General features: G+C 41.8%; 1 protein-coding gene across 5 annotated transcripts in view; it reads left to right on the forward strand.

Moving 5' to 3' along the window:
• Positions 1 to 17,316, forward strand: part of LAMA4 (laminin subunit alpha 4) — a 152,159-nt gene that overhangs the window by 41,966 nt on the left and 92,877 nt on the right. For all 5 annotated transcript variants that reach the window (XM_067702317.1, XM_067702320.1, XM_067702319.1 and 2 more), the window contains 2 exons: positions 9,082 to 9,206; positions 15,802 to 15,882. In XM_067702317.1, the coding sequence (XP_067558418.1) occupies positions 9,082 to 9,206; positions 15,802 to 15,882 (206 nt within the window). The remainder of the gene's footprint in view (positions 1 to 9,081; positions 9,207 to 15,801; positions 15,883 to 17,316) is intronic.

Consider the following 17,316-nt stretch of genomic DNA (forward strand, 5'->3'; position numbering starts at 1 on the left):
TTCCAAGATAGAACATTAAAGAAAAAAAGAAAATAGCCATCTTACTTCTCAGCTCCTGCCCTGTAGCCCCAGCGCCTTGTCATCGTTCAGGGAGCCAGAGAAGACACAGCGGCTCCACCTGAACACCTTGCAATTCACTGTGGGCACCAGAGTTTCAATCAGTTCTTACAGTTTGCCTGGCCTAACTAATTTCTCCCATCTTCCATAAGCAACAAAATAAATGGCCTTCTTTTATTTCATTTTGTTTTATTTTGAAGGCTTGTAATGCCTCTGTCTTATCTTCGCCTCTTGGTTTCTAATTCTTCCTCCATTCCCATGATCAATTTCAATTGGACCTTATATTTTACAGACTGATTTTAAGGAACTAAGCCATTTGACAAAATATATAAACAAAGTTACGCTACCATTTCAGACAATACCAAAAAATCTTAAGAGATTTCTTCACAAGAGGAATGCCAACTCTTCAAATGCAGAAAGGTCGTTAAGTGAAAAGTAGATTAACTAATGAAATCCAGTATGCATTGATTGTCTTTCCAAAGGGCCACTTTGCATCTTATCAGAACCGGGGTGCACTGGGCAGGATTCTCAGTGGAGTCAGCTAGGCAGAGACTTAAAGGCCAGGCAACTCCAGTGGGCATGGCAGACTCTCTAGGAAATCCCGAAAGAGGCATGAGAAAGGATTTAAGGTGTAGAAACAAACAGAAGCAGACAGATGGCTAGTGATAGGAATGCCTGGTCACTGATAACCTATAGTTTATCCCCCGATCTAGAGGCTAGGTACAGAGAACCAAGAAGAGACCATGACTAAGTCCAGTTACCATCTAAAGAACTGGTGCTTCATCATCAGGAGAAAGCGTGGAGCCCACTGACCAGAACTAGAGTGGAGAAAATCTGACTTGAAGTTCACCACTGGCACGGGCTCCTCAGGTTCCCTTTTTTTTTTTTTTTTTTTTTTTTGCGGTACACAGTCCTCTCACTGCTGTGGCCTCTCCCATTGCGGAGCACAGGCTCCGGACGCACAGGCTTAGTGGCCACAGCTTACGGACCCAGTCGCTCCACGGCATGTGGGATCTTCCCGGACCGGGGCACGAACCCGTGTCCCCTGCATCGGCAGGCAGACTCTCAACCACTACACCACCAGGGAAGCCCTCAGGTTCCTTTTGATTAAGCATTGATGTATCTGTTGATTTCATTTATCCACTTAACAAATAAGCATTTTTTGAGTACCACTTATGTGCCTGGCACTATTCTAGGATTTGGATTAAGTGCTTTCCACTGTGTGGACTGAAGGGCTGTAGGGACAGAACACCTACTTGAAAATGCTTGTGGACGTGACCAACATAATGAAGTCCAAAGTACGAGGACCAGGGGTGCTTCAGAAACACATGCAGAGACCCCCACCTGCTCAGTGACAATCAAAGAAAAAAAAATGAAAAGATTTTGAGGTCTGTGCCAGCATTTCAGGAAAAAATCTAAATCTGAATTAAAAGATTTGGATTTGAAACCACTAAATAACTGCGAAACATAATTGAAATCTAAAAAGAAAACCATCAAGCTGTTAAGGATTCACATCTGGCTGGTAGAAATGTGGACGGGCTTTTATTTTCTTCTTTTCACTTTACAGTATACCTGCCCAAGTGTTCTACAACTGCCAGTAATTTTATAATTAAAAAGATATTGATATTTAGATGGACTTCTACCCCACCCTAAGCACAATGGAGAAAAGGAAGTCATTCGACATATTGAAGGCTAAGGAATTTTTTATTACTCTCAAAGCCTAATTAAAACCTAATTCAGGAAAGCAAAGTTATTACATTTCTAATTTCTGTAGACACTAGCATTTTTCTCCTGATTTTCAAACTGTCCTTTATGTGTATTAAGCCAAAATCAACCAATGTAAGTCCCTTTAAGACTAAACATGTGTGATGGATAAAGCAACACCCTTATTAGATGTCCAGTAGAAAGAAGAAATTGAGTAATAGGGAATTCTTTTTCCTGTTTTACTTGCAACTATAAAGTTGGTATCTAAATCAAGTGCATAATTCTTACATTAAAATTTTGACAGTTTTCCAATCTTTTGCAAGCTTGGAAAAACCAAATTTTGCAAATAGTGATTGATTTGGTTCCATGTTAGCTAAAGTTTTGACATAAAGTCATAAAATTTGTGTGCAAAGGATTTTAAGGATGGCTAGCTCAGTGGAGTCTCTTGTTGCTTTGTGCCCCCAATGTAAGAGTATGATGGGAACCAAATGCAGATAATAAGTTCTCTATACATTGTTTTTTCCTTCTTTTCTCAACCTTGAACATGTTCCTCCTCTTGTATTCCCCACCTCAATTAATGACAGCACCATTCTGCCAATCCCTCATGCTTGTCCCAGATGCTTCATCAACTGCCTTTTCCTCTTCACCAATATTCAGCTGAGCACCAAATCCTGCCAGTTCAACCTAGGAGAGGGCCTCCTCTGTTCTGTGCCATCCCACTGTCTTAATTCATGCCCACAGTATCCCTCCCTGACCACTAGTGCAGCTTCCCAACTACTCATTATGCCCTGCTCCAGACTCTCCTCCCCCTAATCTGTCTTCCTCACAAGCAATGGAAACATCTTTAAAAAACACAACCTAATCAAGGCATCCCCCTTTCTAAAATCCTTCAAGGATTTCTATTCCAGACCCACTGAGCTTCTCTCTGCCACCTAAACTAACTCTGTACTTTCACTTTCTGTGTCTGAACTTGTGTTTCCCTGTTCTCTGCCTGGGATTTCTTGCTTATCCTTCAAGGCCTAGTTCAGATGTCACCACCTCCATTAAGTCTTGTCTTGCTTTCTCAGGAAGAGTAGACCCTTTCCCTTCTTTCTGACCCATAGTAGAGTCATAGCACCTAGCACACTGTATTCTTCTCAGTTTACCTCTCTGTTTTTATCACAACTTACTCAAAGTGAGTTATTCAAAGGCAGGAACTGGGTCTTCTTCATTTTAGTAACCGTCACAGCTCATTGTCTGTCATTATATCAGCTTAATCCAGGTTTAAGTGAATGAATAACAAATTTACTTAAAAGCAAAAATCTTTAATATTCTAATTTGAGACTGGGGTCCCCTTTATTGCAGTAAAATGCACTGTCTTGTTATTCTAGAGCCTTAGGCTTGTGCTGAGTGCTGAGTAACTAGCAAACAGTGCTACCGACATGAGGTGTTTCCATCTAGACCCTTGCTTCTCAAGTATAGTCTAGACCAACAGCACTGGTGATACTTGGGAGCTTGTTAGAAATGCAGAAACCCAGGCCCAACCCAGGCACCCTGAACAGAATCTGCATTTTCACAAAATCCCCAGTGCATTCTGTGCACACAGGTCTGAGAAGCTCTGATCTAGACAGAGCAGCAGTTCTCAAACTTTTTGTCTCTTGAGCCGTTTACACTCATTAGAATCACTCAAGGTGCCAAAGAGCTTTTGTTTATGTGGATTATACCTGTTCATGTTTACTGCATTTGAAATTTAAAAGGGAAAATTTTTATAATATTTTCTTATTAATCTATTTGAAAAGAACAATAATAAACCCACTACATGTTAACATAAACAGTATGTTTTTAAAAAATATAAATGTATTTTACAGATTGAAAATAGGTTTCATGTCTGGCTTAATGGAAGACAGCTGGATGTCATATCTGCCTCTGCATCAATCTGTGGTGATATCTCCTTGTCACGTAGCCTCAGGAAAACCCCCCTTACACACATGAGAAATGAGAATGCAAAAGAGAAATAAAACCTTAGTATTATTATGAGAATAGTTTTAACTTCCCTGGACATATTTTGAGAACCACAGGTCTAGATAGACTGTAGTCACGCATGAAACCTGTGACTAGCCACTAACCTGATCCTTTTAGGCTTTCTTCCCACGTTAGGCTGGTGCTGTGGCCCAGTCATCAAGAGACTCCATTTTTCACATGAAGGAGACACAGCTGGTTCCCAAATGTCATTCCTGACACTTAACGTGCAATTGATTATCTAGATGTAGCTTTCTTAACCACGGGCCAAAAATTCAGAATGCTTTTTTCATTTTTAAGTGGGGTCAGTTTCATTGAAAAATAAATTTGTACCTCACTCCAACAACAGCGTACTATTTATTGTCATTTTTCCGTTTTGTTTTTTAAATGGCAGAGCAATGAAGGTAAAGGATGTTTGCAATCTCAGAGTAAAAGATTTTCAGAGCTAGAAGAAAGCTTATAGACCGTCTCAGCTAGATCCTCGTTTTACAGACAGAGAGACCCAGAAAAGTCGAGTGACTTGCTCCAGGTCAACCAGCTAGAAAAAGGAGGAGCTAGGGAACTCTGTCCCTGCTGCCAGCACTATCCCTGCTGACCTCCCAGAATGTGCATCAGTTGCCTTTTAGGGCATTTCATAACTAAGTCTTTAAAAGAAGGCAGATGACAAGAGTCAGTGTTTGCACTCTGAGCATTTAGAGGTCATAGTGATTTGGAGGCTTTTTGCCCTTGAGGGTAATTGCTCCCTGTGGCTGCCATGGAAGAATTAGTGCCCTGACAAGGAATCCAAAGCATCCATTGAGTCCTAAGGTGACAGAATTGAGAATTGGCTCATTTTTGCAGCTAAATAGGCGCTTCAGGCATGAAGAGTGGTCTAACATCTTACAACAGGCTTGTTTTCTTCTGCACAGATAGGCTTCATCTGTCCAACAAGGACTCGGACAAGTTTGACCCCAGTCTAGAGCTGCCCTGACAGATTGCTTATGGCTTAGATTCCTGGTAGTTGGATAAGGCTCGTGGGTTTTCCCTGGGATGAGAGATTGCCACCAATTTTGAGCTGGCTTTGGGTGCATGTTAATTTCCTTTACTTGCTCCAGATGCTAATTCACCCTTTCCCACTTTTTCCTTCATTTTTCTTTCCAACAAACATTTACTGAAGGTTGACTTAGCACTTGATACAGCATTAAGAACAGTGAGGGAAATATGTTAACATCCTGTTGTCTGCACATCATACTTTATTTTCAGTTTCTCTTCTGTCAGGTGGTCTGAACTAACCTCTTATCAATAATTCTATTCTGTTAACGTAATTCTAATCAGGACCCAAAGACTGTCCACATCTAATGGCATATCAAATGCCCAAAGAGCATTCAACCATGATAGCTGTGGCCCATATCAGGATTCCTCCCTTTTGTCTAGTGTGTTGTTCTTGATATGAAGCTCAAACTGTTAGTAAAACAGTCTGACACTTTCTAATGCAGTCATTTTATGACTCTTTTGGGAAAGAAGCCTTTTCTCTAACACATTGGAGAAGCAGTATAATATGGGAGTTTCCAGCCTAACCTCTGGAGCCAGATTGCCTGAGTTCAGATCTCACTTTTGAGACACACCTACCTCTGTGTGACACTGGGCAATTTACTTAACCTCCCTGTGTCTCTATTCATTTGTAAAATGGGGAAAAAATAGTAACTTACCTTAGAATTATTGTGAGAATTAAATTAGTTAATCCAGATAAAATGTTTTGAGCAGGACCTCACTATTATTTTGAACCTCAACATAGAACATAGAGACAAAATAACAAACTCAGAGTTAAGTTTCCAGTCACTCCGTCTTGCCTTCCCCAAGATTCCTCCACAGATCCCAGTTTTTAAAAAGTTATCTGTTGGCGGTGGGGGCTCGGGCCGCGGCGACCAGGCCTGCAGAGGCGCCAAGCCCCCAGAGCCTCAGTCCCCGCAGAAGCTGCATGCCCATGCCGGGAGCCCGGAACGAGCGGAAGGGGCCGACCCGCTGCGGCTGCGGTACGGGATTCCGGCGAGCGACGCGGGCCCGGCGCGGGGAGGGCCGGGGGCTCCTCTCTGCGCTGCTACGCTCCGCCCCCGCTCCCGGCCGGGGGCCCCCTGCAGCCTTTGGCGGCGCTCAGCAATCTCCAGTGGCGCGGCCTTTACCATCCACCAAGTTTGGAGGGATGACAGTGTACACTGCCAACTGGATTAGAAGGGTTCCAGTTCAAGCTACCACCCTTTTCCTATTCCTCCACCCACCTCTGACCTCCGACCTCCAGGGCCTGCTGCTGAATTGGCGTATTTGTTCTGCCAGGCTCCTTCTGTGTGGACCACTCAGCAAGGTATATTCCTAGTACCAATGGTGTGCTGGAGCTGACTCATACCAAATTACAATTGCAATAGCCAATTGTTGAAATTCAGGAATTTTGAAAGCTGGTGATTAAGCCCAGCTACTATTAAAAATTAAATTCTATCTTTGACATAAATCACAGCAAGATCCTTTTTGACCCACCTCCTAGAGAAATGAAAATAAAAACAAAAATAAACAAATGGGACCTAATGAAACTTAAAAGCTTTTGCACAGCAAATGAAACCATAAACAAGACAAAAAGACAACCCTCAGAATGGGAGAAAATATTTGCAAATGAAGCAATTGACAAAGGATTAATCTCCAAAATTTATAAGCCGCTCATGCAGCTCAATATCAAAAAAACAAACAACCCAATCAAAAAATGGGCAGAAGACCTAAATAGACATTTCTCCAAAGAGGATATACAGATTGCCAACAAACACATGAAAGAATGCTCAACATCATTAATCATTAGAGAAATGCAAATCAAAACTACAATGAGATATCATCTCACACCAGTCAAAATGGCCGTCATCAAAAAATCTAGAAACAATATATGCTGGAGAGGGTGTGGAGAAAAGGGAACCCTCTTGCACTGTTGGTGGGAATGTAAATTGATACAGCCACTATGGAGAACAGTATGGATGTTCCTTAAAAAACTAAAAGTAGAACTACCATATGACCCAGCAATCCCACTACTGGGCACATACCCTGAGAAAACCATAATTCAAAAAGAGTCATGTACCAAAATGTTCATAGCAGGGCTTCCCTGGTGGCGCAGTGGTTGAGAGTCCACCTGCCAATGCAGGAGACATGGGTTCGTGCCCTGGTCCGGGAGGATCCCACATGCCGTGGAGCAGCTGGGCCCGTGAACCATGGCCGCTGAGCCTGCGCGTCCGGAGCCTGTGCTCCGCAACGGGAGAGACCACAACAGTGAGGGGCCCGCGTACCGCAAAAAAAAAAAAAAGAAAAGAAAAAGAAAAAAAATGTTAATTGCAGCTCTATTTACAATAGCCAGGACATGGAAGCAACCTAAGTGTCCATCAACAGATGAATGGATAAAGAAGATGTGGCACATATATGCAATGGAATATTACTCAGCCATGAAAAGGAACGAAACTGAGTTATTTGTAGTGAGGTGGATGGTCCTGGAGACTGTCATTCAGAGTAAAGTCAGAAAGAGAAGAACAAATACCATATGCTAACACATATATATGGAATCTAAAAAAAAAGAAAGTGGTCATGAAGAACCTAGGGGCAAGACGGGAATAAAGATGCAGACCTACTAGAGAATGGACTTGAGGATATGGGGAGGAGGAAGGGTAAGCTGGGACAAAGTGAGAGAGTGTAATGGACACATATACACTACCAAACGTAAAATAGATAGCTAGTGGGAAGCAGCCACATAGCACAGGGAGATCAGCTCAGTGCTTTGTGACAACATAGAGGGGTGGGATAGGGAGGGAGGTGCAAGAAGGAAGACATATGGGGACATAGGTATATGTATAACTGATTCACTTTGTTATAAAGCAGAAACTAACAAAAAAAAAGTTATCTGTTGAAGTTCTCATGCATAGATGTTACTAAGGGAATTGCTCGAACAGGAGGGTGCCTCTTCAATGGCGTTCTAATTCTAACAGTACAATTTTTCACTGAAAAGCCTATTCAAACTTTATACACTCTGGTGAATGTAGATGTCTTCTTTTCATCTTTGAAAGTATCGTAGTGCTACTGGCATTGCCTTGTGCAATCCAGTCATGTCCAGTTGGAGAAAATATCAGTAGACTAGCATCACTGACTCTTCCAGAGGACTAATGAGAAATTAATCCATCAGCTCAACAAACAGCTGCTGAGTACAGACTCCATTCAAGTTGATGGCAGTATAATGCTGAGAGACGCAGTGTGGAGGGAAGCGCTGCTGAAGCTCGGAGCTGATGATAACAGTACAATGAGGGCAATGGAAGGAGAGAAGGATCGGGGAGGGGAGCATCAGGAAGGAATCCTGAAGCTCTCAAGGCCTGGTGCAGATCTTGAATGATAAACAGACATTCTAGGCAGAAGAATCAACTGTTTTGTGCTTTTTATCCAATTATCCCCACCACAAATGGAAAAATCACACAATAAACCTGCTTACTATTTTTTGTATATCATTATCCAGGATATCAGCCCATTAGCAGAAATCTACCTTCTACTCCATTTATGCTTTATTTGGACACATTTTGTTCTTCCAAGCCCATAAATTTTTTTTTAATATTTATTTATTTATTTATTTTATTTTTGGCTTGTTGGGTCTTCGTCGCTGTACGCGGGCTTTCTCTAGTTGCGGCGAGTGGGGGCTACTCTTCATTGCAGTGCGTGGGCTTCTCATTGCAGTGGCTTCTCTTGTTGTGGAGCACGGGCTCTAAGCACACGGTTTCAGTAGTTGCAGCATATGGGCTCAGTAGTTGTGGTGCACGGGCTTAGCTGCTCCGCGGCATGTGGGATCTTCCCCAACCAGGGAATGAACCTGTGTCCCCTGCATTGGCAGATGGATTCTTAACCACTGGGCCACCAGGGAAGTCCCAAGCCCATAAATTCTTAAAGTGTTCCCCCTGATGCTTACCCAGGCGGATTTGTTTTTTCATTTCATATTTATTCCAAGTCAGTAAACTGATGCTTCTAGGATATCCAGAGTTTGATCATTCTGATTATCATTCTGAATTGAAACGAGTAACTGACGAATAATCCCCTTTTCATACAAACTCTGAAGAGTCCCCAGGCTGCTAGTGCACACGCAGAGGTCATCCCCATTGTCTGCACTTTGTAGCACTGACTGGGGCCAGCGTGGCTCCTTTGTGCTGACCAGGACCATCGCACACCATCTGTTCTGTCAGGCCTGACATCCCCTTTGCTTGAACTACTGCTTGATTGCCAGATTTGCTGTGTATAAAGTTTCTTACTGTGTCCTTGTCAGTTTTCTTATCTTTTGTCTTACAGCACTGCCAACGGAACACAACAGGCGAGCACTGTGAGAAATGTCTAGATGGTTATATCGGAGATGCCATCAGGGGAGCACCCCGCGTCTGCCAGCCGTGCGCCTGCCCCCTGCCTCATGTTGCCAAGTAAGTCTTAAAGAAAGATGGTCTCTTCTACCACTTATCTGCTTCATTTTTCTTTCTTTTTTTTCTCCCTATACAGAGTTCTAAGGTTTTTCCACAGTCAAAATTGAGTATCTCATGTTGCAATGAGACTGGAGAGATATAGGAAAGTTTTCTAGCCTAAATCCACTTTCAGGAAAGCTTAAGCACTGCAGCATAGGTGATGACTGTGTTCCCTAAATATTGGGGGTGGGGTACGGGGCACATCACAAAAGTCAATGAAGCTTCCCAAGTTTTATAATCAAGGCTAGTCTCATCTTTTCTTGGCCATCCCTTGACCTAGAGAGATCACAACTGGTGATGCCAACAGACATTATAATTCGTCATTTTCAGTGGTAGTGTTTCTCCTGGTCCCATAGAGCAGACATTTTCTACATGTGGCGGCTAAGTAGGCTTTCAATCAGAAATAGAGCACAGATAAACAGATGTGCTTTAGACCAGTCAGCTCGTAGAAGATATCTGAGAAAATGAATTTTCACTTCTGGCTATGTTTCCTGAGTGAGAAGTTAAAGACAATACACGTGCATCTTAAGGGAAATAATAGGATTCTTTTCAGGCACATATATGTATAAATCCAGTAGTTAGGTCATGACTAGCCATTTTATTGGCTTAAAAATGTAGAATGTAGAATTAAAATGATGTAGTGGTGTTTGGTTTTACAAGTATTCAACCAGTTCTCCAATTCTCTGACACCAGCTGGTGTCCTACAATCTAATCAAATCTGACACTAACCACTAGAGTTAGTGCAGACCCCATTGGTTAAGGGCTCAGTCCCACTTTGAAAGCCAGCCACAAGTTGGGGTCCCAGGCTACTCACTTTTCTGCCCAGCTAAGTACAAATTCAGGGGTCCCTTCAATGCCTCTCCAAGTTTGATAATTCTCTACAATGACTCACAGAACTCAGGAAAGCACTGTACTTACAAATACAGTTTTATTACAAAGGATACAACTCAGGACCAGCCAAATGTAAGAGACGCAGGGACATGGTATGGACAGGGAGATGGGAGGGAGCAGAGCCTCTGTGCACTTGCTCACCAGGCGCACCACCCCTCAGCAAATCTGTGTGTTCACCAACCCAGAAGCTCCCCAAACCTTGTTGTTCCGAGCTTTATCAAAGTTTCATTATAGTCATGATTGAATTATTGGTGATTGAACTCAATCTTTAGCCCCTCTCCCCTTCCCTGAGGTGGAGGAAGGGATGGGGTTGAAAATTCCAACGCTACTACAGGAACCCTACTACAGGAACCCTACTACAGTAGTAGGTTCCTCCCGCAGACCAGCCCACGTCCTGAAGCTACTGAGGGACCCATCGAGTCACCTCATTAACATAAACTCAAAGACCGTTGGGACTTCCCTGGTGGTCCAGTGGTTAAGAATCCTCGCTTCCACTGCAGGGGGCATGGTTCAATCACTGGTGAAAAAAAAGCCTTAAAAAAAAAAAGATACAATTGAAAAATTGAAAGGGACTCATTATGAATAACAAAAGACAGTCATGTCACTAAGAAATTCCATGGATTTTAGGAGTTCTGTACCAGGAACCAAGACAAAAATCAAATATATATTTTTTATTATCCCACAAGTGGAAAAAGTAAAAAACTACGTTCATATCTCTGCGTTGGCACATTATAGCTGTGTTATTTTAGACAAAGTCCCTTCTCTCTATGTCTCACTTTCCATGAGATTTCAGGTCAGGGAAACTAGATTCAGATGTTAGCTTCATTTGTTGATTTGTTTAACCTGCTCTGGATCTCAGTTTTTCCCTTAGTAAATAAAAGTTTGTGTAAGGATCTGCCTCACAAAGTTGGATTAGGATAGCACGTGTGGAGCACTTGGGTTGGTGCCTCACACATAGAAAGGTATATGTAGATGTTGGCTTTACTGAACACATACTTTATATTTTTTCTAACACATTTTGCATACTCTATGTCAGGCACTCTTCTAAGTGTTTGGATGTAATATTTGCTTGATAGTTGTAGTAAAAATTAAATAATGCATATAAAATAATTTTTAAAAGGCCTGAATGCCACACACACACACACACACACACACACACACACACACACACACACACACACTTTTTTTTTCTTTTCTATTATGGTTTAATACAGGATATTGAATACAGTTCCCTGTGCTATACAATAGGAACTGTTTATCCATTCTGTATATAACAGTTTTTATCTGCTAATCCCAAACTCCCAATCCATCCCTCCCTCCCGCTTTGGCAGCCACAAGTCTGTTCTCTATGTCTATGAGTCTGTTTCTGTTTCATAGATAAGTTCATTTGTGTCATATTTTAGATTCCACATATAAGTGATATCATCACACATACTTTCTTATAAAGAGAAAAAAGATGACAACCAAATTTCCCCCTAATGTTTTTTCCCTTTATTGAACACCAGTACCACCTAACATTTCACCTAATAGCTTGTGATTTGTTCAAATCCTCTGATGAGTCTGACAGTCTGTGAAGAAGTCAGATGTTTTACAGCCCCATCTTTCTTTAGAAACCATTAAACTGTCTCAGCCTTTGCTTTGTGATTTTTCATGTCCAATGGTATTAATAATGTGTGCAAAATGGATAGTACTGAAAGTGAGAGTGGAAAAAAACATTGTGTTCTATTATTTTCATTCAAGTGTGTCCTGATTTATGAGCTCCCTTTGCCTCATCTAGGTATATTCTTTAATTGTTCATTAATATTCTGCTCTAACATAGAGAATGGACTTGAGGACATGGGGAGGGGGGAAGGGTAAGCTGGGATGAAGTGAGAGAGTAGCATTTATATATATACACTACCAAACGTAAAATGGGAAGCAGCTGCATAGCATAGCACAGGGAGATCAGCTCCGTGCTTTGTGACCACCTAGAGGGGTGGGATAGGGAGGGTGGGAGGGAGATGCAAGAGGGAAGAGATATGGGGATATATGTATATGTATAGCTGATTCACTTTGTTATAAAGCAGAAACTAACACACCATTGTAAAGCAATTATACTCCAATAAAGATGTTAAAAAATATATACATTCTGCTCTAAAACGTGAGTCTTAACCATATGTGATGAGGTGTTTAGCATGCTGCTCCCTTACCATGGTATAGTTATTTTGTTAAATATATTAACCTCCAACTTTCTAATAACAGGTTTCACTCATTCTCCCATATAAACAAAGATGTTATATAGCACCATCTGCTCAAAGCAGCTTTATAAGCTTAGAGCTGCAGTTTCTTTAGAAACTACCAGATGAATTAGAAAGGTAATCCCAAATTCTTCATTGTATTGTCCGACTTTTGTACTTTTTGCACCATTCAGATGACAAGACTTCCTTATCTAAATTATAGGACATTAATGTCTTGAGATATAAGTCTTCTGGAGCCTCACTCCTATGGGCTGAGAAGTCTTGTCTACATAAAATCAACAAATATTAATCAAGCACTTATTATGTGCCAATCATGTACTGGTTGTTGGTCACAGTTGTGAATAAAACAGTTAAAAACTCCTGCCTTCATTAAAATGGATGAAATTACAGAAATATTTTGAAGCTTCTAAAGCAAATGACTTTCTTACCTTTGAGCCAGATTATCCAGTATCTTAGTTCATCAAGAAGCTCTTCTGAAGACTGTTAACTCTTTCAGATAAAAGAAGCAGAAACTTGCCAATCAGGTAATGAGCTTCTTGTCTGGAAAGAGGAAACATAGGTAGTTTCCATAGGCAACAAGAATCACCATTTCCACCCATGTTCTTTCTCTGCTTGTGTGAGTGGATCCAGGTTCAAAAGAGCAATTGAGGGACTTAGGGAACAGGCTGTGCAGTTAAGTACACATTCACAGATGTAAAAGCTGAAGTCTCTAGAGCAGTGGTCCCCAAACTTTTTGGCACCAGGGACTGCTTTCATGGAGGACAATTCTTCCATGGAAGGGGCTGGGGGGGGGGGAGATGGTTCAGGCGGTAACGCCAGCGATGGGGGAGCGGCAGATGAAGCTCTGCTTGCTTGCCCCCTGCTCACCTCCTGCTGTGCAGTCCAGTTCCTAACAGGCCTCGCCCGGTACCGGTCCTCGGCCTGGGGGTTGGGGACTCCTGCTCTAGAGGACAGACTTGAGGTGGAAAAACCTGCTGAAGATTAACACAAAAGCAAAAATATATGACCTATAAGTAAAGAACATTAAATGGGAGTGTGGAGGAATTGGGAAGGGTGGAAGAGACCTGCTTTCTCTGTAGTGGCAATAGTTCTACTTCCTGAAATCCCTTGGGGGAGAGAACTGGATACAGAAAGCGGGGGTGGGGTGGGGTGGGGTGGGGGGATAGTGTGTGATCATAGAACAGGACAGATTTGCCTGGATCCTATAAAGTGCTAGTCTTTGATCTGGCCTTATTATTGACTGAGTTAACTAATCTCAAATACTAATCAAATGTCATAAAAAATCAGACTCCCCACTGCCTCTTTCAGCTTTTCTTAAAATTCATATTTCTACTTTCTATAAAAAATCAAAGTGCCAGGACTTTTATTTGAGATTTCAGAAAGGCACCAAGCGTGGAATCTGAATTACACTTTGAAAGATATGCAAGTTGAGCCTACAGACCCAGGATTTGGATCTCCAGATATTACAATAGCCACATCAGAAGGCAAGGAAGTGATGCTTGAGGGAGTTTTGCAAACAAAGAGTGCTGAGTCTATTTTCCTTTAAGTTCCCTGAGGGTTTTCCAAGAACAAAAGACTCCCTTCCACTTGGAGAGAGCACCATGGTTATTAGTGTGGGCTGAGAAAGGTGCAGTGTTTTCATTTCCCTAGCCCCAAACAGACTTTAGCCTAAGCAAAATATAAACAATTAATGCTGATGGAAAACGGAAAAGGAACCCTCAGTGGCTCTACTACCTCTGAGTCTCCCTCCACCAAGACCAGTAGTCACACAGCTATTCCCAGGGACCATTTGCACAGAGCTCATTTATTTATTTTAGGGTTGGCCAGACATCCTCCATGTCTACTAATAATTGCTCCAAACAAGGAAAACGTCATCTGTTTGAAACTGCAGGACATGAGCTCAAAGCAGACAACTCCAGGCAGATATTTCATTCCTTCAAGCCATGGGTGGGCTGCTGGGTGGAACATCTTCAAAGAAACATGCATGTGGGTTTGTTCATGTTCTGGGCACTTAACTGATACTGTTTCTTTAAGTAGGCTGAGGAATAAGAACAAGCAAAATAAAGGGTAAATGCCAAAGAAATGTAATTCATTGGAATGTTTTTAACCAGACTATTAGAGAAAATAAATTGTATGTACTGCCTTTCACTGAGAAGCACATTTGTTTTCTGACTGACTTTATAAATATTTTCACACAAAGCAAGCACATCCATTTGCTTTCCTCCAAAGGTGGTTAGGTCTTTGCTGATACATGCAGGAACGTGAGAACAGCAGGCCACACTCTGTGGATTGTACAGTACCTAAGCCAAAACTAGTTTAAAAGTCTTAAAACTTTTGTACACCCCCCTCATGGGGATGGATCCATGTGTCAGTGTAGGTAGAATTTTCAAAACATATGGAGAACAATATTCCATTTCCCTTGCCTTCATAATTAAGATAGTTATTTATTCTGCTGAAACAATATATTTATTTGTTTTCTGTCCTGTGTCCTAATTTTTATTATCAAAAAAAAAGAAGAATCACGAGAGTGGGTTTCATGAACCAGGATCCTTTTACTATGGGTCCTGTTTCTTGCTTGAGTACTTGCTTTATGACTTTGATCAGCTGAGCCAGTCCCTGCACCCTTTATTCCCAATCTTTAAGGTACACATGAAAGAAATTAAGGTTTTGTGGTGATTATAAAGCATAGTTTAGAATTGGTTCATGACCTTGAAGAGTGAAAGAGAGCTAGTGCAGAAAAAAAGGGGTAAACTTTCAAGTGAATACACAGAAAGTGGTAGGAATAAGAGAAAATTCTCATAGAAATCTAAAATCACAGGTAAAATTTACTTACTTTACTCTAGCTTTAGGATATGTATTTTACATTTGCATTAAAAAATATATACATATATATTTATACACACACACATACACATATACCTGATGTTCTGGAAATTCCCACTGTTTCAAGTAAAAATAATAAAGTGCCTCTATGGAAAAATAAATGAGGTAGACATGGGAAATGGTGTCACCAGTGGTGTGTCACTTTCTGTCTGAGCCTGATAGTCTGAGCTCTCCTGAAAGGAGGAAGATTTAATTTAACTGAAGCAAATGATTGCACCCATTTGAACTTGAGGGGACCAAGGGAGAGACGATCTAATCAAAATCAAAAGTTAAGGGCTTCCCTGGTGGCACAGTGGTTGAGAGTCTGCCTGCCGATGCAGGGAACACGGGTTCGTGCCCCAATCCGGGAGGATCCCACATGCCGCGAAGCGGCTGGGACCGTGAGCCATGGCCTCTGAGCCTGCGCGTCCGGAGCCTGTGCTCCGCAAGGGTAGAGGCCACAACAGTGAGAGGCCCGCATACCGCAAAAAAAAAAAAAAAAAATGTTAAGACAGTCTCTTCAGTGATGTATGGAATTGACTTCTAATATTCTCTTTCAATTCCAGTTTTGCAGAATCCTGCTATAGGAAAAATGGAGCTGTTCGGTGTATTTGTAAAGAAAACTATGCTGGACCTAACTGTGAAAGGTAGGCTACTGAAAGTCACCATGTGCTATGGGGGTCAAAGGAAATTTCCTGTTTCTTACACTCATCAGCTCTGCCATGCTCTCGTTCAGTAGGTCTTAAGAAGAGGGAGTGGGAGATAGCATTTCAGAACCCCTTTGGGGAGCGTTCCCAAATCCCATGCCTCATATACAGCTATGAGAATGCTCCCTAGGCGTCCAGGGCTACATCTCAGGATAAATGGGTAAGGAAAGAGGAAAAATGAGTATGCGTATTTTGAAGAGATTCTCTAGATGCTTTTGGTAACAGTCCTCTCTCTCTCTCTCTCTCTCTCTCTCTCTCTCTCACTGAGAACCAGTAGTACAATTAATGTCCAAAAGAGAGAGAGAAAGAGAGAAAGTCTTCTTCAGTGATTCCTTTTTTATCAACTGGTCAGTTATTAGAGTGATACATTGAAAAAAAGCACAAACCTATTATTTAACCTATTATTTATACCATCTCCTCTCCTGAAAAGTAAACTAATTCCATGAGTTTGGATTTTCTGAATCCCTTTTTGGTATTTACACCTAACACTCTTTTTTAAGTTGCTTTGGGCTTTGCTCAAACAAGAATGGCCTTGGCAAGCAAGGGTGCAAGACTCCCACTGAATGATTCCTGGCAAGACGTTTCCCATCCTCCCTCAGCTGCTCACAGCTTTTTAAGATAAAAGTGCTTTCACTGTAAGAGTCTCACAGAGAGGCCTTCTTATTTTTAACATAAATGCCATTAATATCCTCCCCACTGTGTTTAGGCAGTGAAATGATGTGTGGTGTCCTCAAGACAGGGAGGGAAGGGGCAGAAGGGACTGGTCAGACATACAGTCCCACATCCCCACATCTGCAGCGCGCTCACTTCACCACAGCATGCTGCTTACTGCCCTGGGTGGAGCTCACAGATTCAGCCTGGGGCTCAAAAGGTAAACCTTAAATACCATCTCATTTCCGAGGAAAACACCCTCCATCTCTAAAAGTGTAGCTCTGGAACTCTTTTTAAAAAGCCACAGTGTCTATGGTACATAGAAAAATCTCTGTATTTTGAGGGCATTGTTATTGTGATTATTAAATTTGCAAAATGTGGATAATTGTTTTGCTAAAGAGCTGTGGGATTTTCCTCCTTTTACTGTAAGAGAAGAGGGAAGTGAAAGGTGAGGGACCATATGAATGTCATCCTTTAAGGGGGACTCCTAGAGATGGTCAGGTGACCCTCGGCTGATTAATGTTGGTGACACGCTTTTCCTATATTTCCTTATTTGGGGACCCAGGAACATAAGCCACCTGATTTACTCATTATCTGGCTCAGTGGGGGTGAGAGGATTGTTCATCAGCCAGGGATGGAGATTTTTCTCCTCAGTGTCTGAGGTTTAAGTCAGTTTAGTCAGATAAGGATTGAGCAATATTACCAGCTAATGGGTGTTGTATG

This window comes from Pseudorca crassidens, chromosome 13 (assembly GCF_039906515.1).
Source record: "Pseudorca crassidens isolate mPseCra1 chromosome 13, mPseCra1.hap1, whole genome shotgun sequence".
Classification (NCBI taxonomy): domain Eukaryota; kingdom Metazoa; phylum Chordata; class Mammalia; order Artiodactyla; family Delphinidae; genus Pseudorca; species Pseudorca crassidens.